At 44.9% G+C, this 4,637-nt stretch overlaps 1 protein-coding gene across 5 annotated transcripts in view; it reads right to left on the bottom strand.

Annotated features, from left to right (window-relative positions):
* LOC122554247 (hedgehog interacting protein) overlaps nt 1–4,015 on the bottom strand; it is a 155,070-nt gene extending 151,055 nt beyond the window's left edge. For all 5 annotated transcript variants that reach the window (XM_043698985.1, XM_043698993.1, XM_043699011.1 and 2 more), the window contains exon 1: nt 3,416–4,015. In XM_043698985.1, coding sequence (XP_043554920.1) covers nt 3,416–3,679 — 264 coding nt within the window. In that variant the 5' untranslated portion in view covers nt 3,680–4,015. The remainder of the gene's footprint in view (nt 1–3,415) is intronic.
* Nucleotides 4,016–4,637: the final 622 nt, after the last annotated feature.

Here is a 4,637-nt window from a genome sequence, read left to right as displayed (position 1 = left end):
GCTTTTCCAGCAACACATTTTCAGCTCATGAGAAGATAGGTCTTTTATTGGAACAACTGGCCAGAAATTAGGTTATCACTAAGAAAATTGGTGGAATAGTTGACAGTGAAGAAGATTTTCTAAGATTATGAAGGATCTTAGGTTAAATGGCTGAAAAATGGCAGATGGAGTTGAGTCTGGATTAATGCGAGGTACTGCACTTTGAAGGAACAAAGATGGGTAGGACTCATACAATTAATGGTAGGGCCTTGGCGAGTGTTGTAGAGAGAGGGTTCAGGTACATAATTCTTTGAAGTTTGCATCACATATAGACAGGGTGATTAAAAGGCATTTAGCTTGCTTGCCTTCATTGCTCAGTCCTTTGAGTACAGGAGTTGGGAAGTCATGTTGAAGTTGTACAGGACATTAGTGAGGCCTCTGCTGGTCACCTAGTTATAGAATGGATATCATTAAACTCGAGAGGGTTCAGAAGAGATTTATGAGCATGTTGCCAGGTGTGGAAGATTGAATAACAAAAAAGGCTGGTTAGACTTGGACTTTGTTTCACTGGAGTGTAGGAGGTTGAGAGGTGACCTTGTAGAAGTTTGTAAAATCATTAGGAGTATAGATAGGGTTAATGGTAGGCATCTTTTCCCGAAGGTGGGGATTTCAAGACTGGGGGCACATTTATAAAGTGAGAGGAGAAAGATTTAATAAAAACAGGAGGGGCAATTCTTTGTTACACAGAGGGTGTACGGAATGAACTTCCAGAGAAAGTGGTGGATGTGGGCACAATTGCAACTTTTAAAAGGCATTCGGATAAGTGCATGAATAAAGGAAGGTTTGGAGGGATATGGGCCAGGAGCAGGTAGATGGAACGAGTTTAGTTGGAATTAAGTTCGGCATGGACTGGCTGGACCAAAGGGTCTGTTTCCGTGTTGTATGACTCTGTGAATGTATAATATAGCTGGAAACATTTTTAGGGAAACTGACGTGTTTCAAATGTTCAGTGAGAGCTTCCAATTATACAGAATGAAGTAGCGCAATGATTGCTCCTATAGAGATGTTAGTTTGAGAATAAGCATCACAGTCCTGAACATGAAAGAGTCAAAGTGGGTATAACTAATTACATGCTTGCATTATATGCCCTTCTACTGCATAATCATAGCAATAACATACATTTAAATTGTTTGCATTGAACAACATGAAGTACATTCACTGCATATTTTTCTTCATGAAGGAACGGCAGCATGAAATTCCACTTCAGGAGATTCAAGTTTCCCTGTCAAATCCTATGCCTCAGTTCAGTAAGGTTTGCCATTACTTGGGAAGGCCATTAGATGGTGCACCCTGTAGAAATTGTTGAAGAGGAAATACTGAAATTCCCTGGCTCTTTTCAACTACCCCCCTGCAGTATCATCACTCAACTTTGGAAACCGCAAAGTTGTGTCAATGTGGTCATGTGGATAGCTGCTGCCCCAAGATTATCCCACCCACCTTGGCTGTGAGATGGGGCTTTGTAGAGAATATCTGTGGAGAAAAATAAATTAAGAAGATTCTTTTTTTGAAACCAAGAATCAGAACGATGATGGGAACCAAGTGATTGAGGGAGACAAGCAGAGCAACCTACCAATGTGATTGGGTTTTTTCCCCCATGGAATGCACATTTCCTCTGAACCTTAAGTGCGTGTAACAAAGTTCTGACACGTTAATCAATTCCTTTGTTTCTGCAGGACTGTATTCTCATGAGACTGTGCAACGCAGTCTATGTAACACTGAGTACTCAAACTACTCGCTAATTATATTTAATAGCACGTTATTCTCACACTCATAACAACAAACCAGAAATCTGACAAAACCAATTCACCAAAAATCTGTTTCTTGAAATATCATACTTGTTATGCACTTGTTTTTTTTTCTGGCTGTTAAATAAGCTGTTGCAACATTTAAATTTAAAACAATATAAAACCTTGCTTTCTCCAATAATGCTTTATTTCCTCTTTTTCTCATTAAGCGTAACAGATTAAACCGTCAAGCTGCACGTGATTAAACATAACGCGTTGAAATGCTACAAAAATTCAAACATTATCCTAACATGCTTCGGAATGATGAGTATTGCTATTGACTAACGTAAAACATGTGTGCAGTCCTTCTTTCATCGTCAAATCACTCAAAGCAGAAGTAAGACTTAATTTGATCCTTTCATACAGTCAGCGTTAACACTGCATGAGTTTGTTGCTCAGTTACATTTGTATAACAAAGGAACTGTTAGTACAATAGTACGAGCAAACAGATCAGTGTGAGGGGAACACACTTGAAAATGATCCCTGGGCGAACTTGGCTCTCAAATCATTCAAAGTAGAAAGAGCACGGAGCTGTAAGGCAGCCTGACTAAATTTACAAATAAGTTCTTCCTTAACTTAACCATGTGGTCGGAAAACACTTGAGGCATTTGCGATGAAAAATTAAGGAAAACATATATCAGGAGGCATCATCACTTCTGAGAATATCAGACACACTCAACAACACTTTTAGATTTGTATGTATGCATAAAGAAGTGATGGGAAAACTTCAGCACTACTGACTCATTCACTTCCACAGACAGTAAAGCTGGCAAGTCAATGCAAAAACATTATCTTGCCCCTTTCAAATGTAGCAACATTTGGTAGAAAAATCTACAGCTGAAACCTTACATCAAGGCGTTTTCACTCATCTGGGAATAGGAATAGTGGGACAAATGCTCACTCAAAAGGCATGAAGATTTGGACAGACTTAGACTGAAGGAGAATGGTGTTCTCCAGTGTCACCCATTAGTGAACCAACTAACGAACACAATGGTGTTGTTGTTATTCTTTTGCTATAAGCAACAGGACTCTGTGTGTGGGCAACAGTTTAGTGGGGAGGAGGATAAGTCGACCCCTTTTTGTCCTATTGATTTTTTTCTATTTGCATGACTTGAGCAAATTAAATGATGCAATATGGCTTTTTGTTACAAAACAAAGTGCAAGATACCACCCAGACACATATGTTGATTCGTAGAAGCTGTTTACATGAGAATAGAGTGAAATCTGCCGTGAACCGAGCATAAAAATTCGACTCAGTCTGGGCATTTCTTACTAGGTTGAGGCCAGAGACGCTTGAACAGGAGCCTCGAGGCGTCCCTCATCAGAACTTGACAATCCTAGTGGAGTATTTTCTAAACCAGAACATCACCTGAAAACGTAACACGTGCACTCTCTAAGTTTAGCCTGTCAGCGCGATTATGATCAGAGCCCTCACACACACACACACTCCAGTCGAAGTTTTATCCCTGAACACCTACCCTGTCACACGCTTGCTTTGGCATAAAGTGACTGATAACCGAAGTCGCTGCGTGTGACTGGTCTATGGTTTGCAAACGTGCATTCTATGGGGACCGCGGCGTGAAGAGCGTTACCTCGGGGTCCAGGAGCTGGGGCGAGTGTCTCCTCCTAGGGCAGCAGGACAGGCGGCTGTAGAGCTTGTGACAGATGTACCCCTGGGCGTCCAGCGCCAACAGCCTCCTGTCTCTCTTCTTCAGGCGGCGCGGCGCACTCCCGTCCAGGCATCTCCTCAGCGGGGAAGAGGTCTCACTCCTCTCCCGCAGCCTGGTCTCGCTGTCAAGGAAGTTAGCGGTCACCGCTAGCACCAGGACAAGCGTGAAGGACACCCCTGCGTGCATCTTCACCTTGCGGGTCGCTGGTAAACCCCCCACCCCCCCTCTCTCTCTCCCTCTCCGCGAACTTCTTGAGCACAGAAAATTTCAGTGTGCAAGAGGCGTCATAAAATAAAAGGGCACCGTTTTACAACCCCCTCCCCTCAACTCCCTTTCTGTTTGAATGGAGATGGGGAAGGGGGGGTGGGGGGGAAGGAAGAGGCTGAGGTAACAACGGTTTGAGAAGCCAGCAGCAGCCTGAGGGTCTGGCGTACGCTCCTTCGCTCGCTGGGGGCTGGACACGCTGTGAGCAGGTAAAACCCGAGCGTGTGGGTGGCGGACTCAATCTCTCCCCCACATGATATCTCCCACCCTCTTCCCCAGCTCCCTCCCACCCCCCACCTTCCAACAAGTCCATCACAACCGCGTGCACGCGCGCCCGCGACGTCAGCGCGCCCCCCCCCCGGGAACGCGCTCCTGCTGTGAACACCCGCAAAAGGACTTGCCACTCACATTCTGAGTCAGTCACAGCGCAGTCAGGGTGTCCCCAAGGGGGTTTCATGTGGGAGCGCTGTCCCTCTCCCCAAGCACCCAGCGCTTCCAAATAAACCCCGCCTGGGGGAAAAACACACACACACACACAACACTCTAAATGAGAGGGTCCACCACTGCTCTGTGAATGCATCATTGATTCCCGGAGGGAAGTAAAAGCGGGCGCTGATTTTCACATCGTTCAAGCAATGGGGGATTTCAAGCGGGATTTGACGGTGCGGAGGGAGGTTGTAAACAGGACGGCAGATGGTGAAGGAGTGAGTGGGCGATGTCTCGGACTGCACAGGGCGAGGATGAAGAGGGTCCGTGTGGCAATATCATTCATCCTCATCTGAAGATGCCGGTGTTGGACTGGGGTGGACAAAGTTAAAAATCACACAACACCAGGTTATAGTCCAACAGGTTTAATTGGAACCTTCCAATTAAATCTGTT

The sequence above is a fragment of the Chiloscyllium plagiosum genome, chromosome 1 (genome assembly GCF_004010195.1).
Source record: "Chiloscyllium plagiosum isolate BGI_BamShark_2017 chromosome 1, ASM401019v2, whole genome shotgun sequence".
NCBI lineage: Eukaryota > Metazoa > Chordata > Chondrichthyes > Orectolobiformes > Hemiscylliidae > Chiloscyllium > Chiloscyllium plagiosum.
This window is presented reverse-complemented; position numbering and strand designations above follow the sequence as displayed.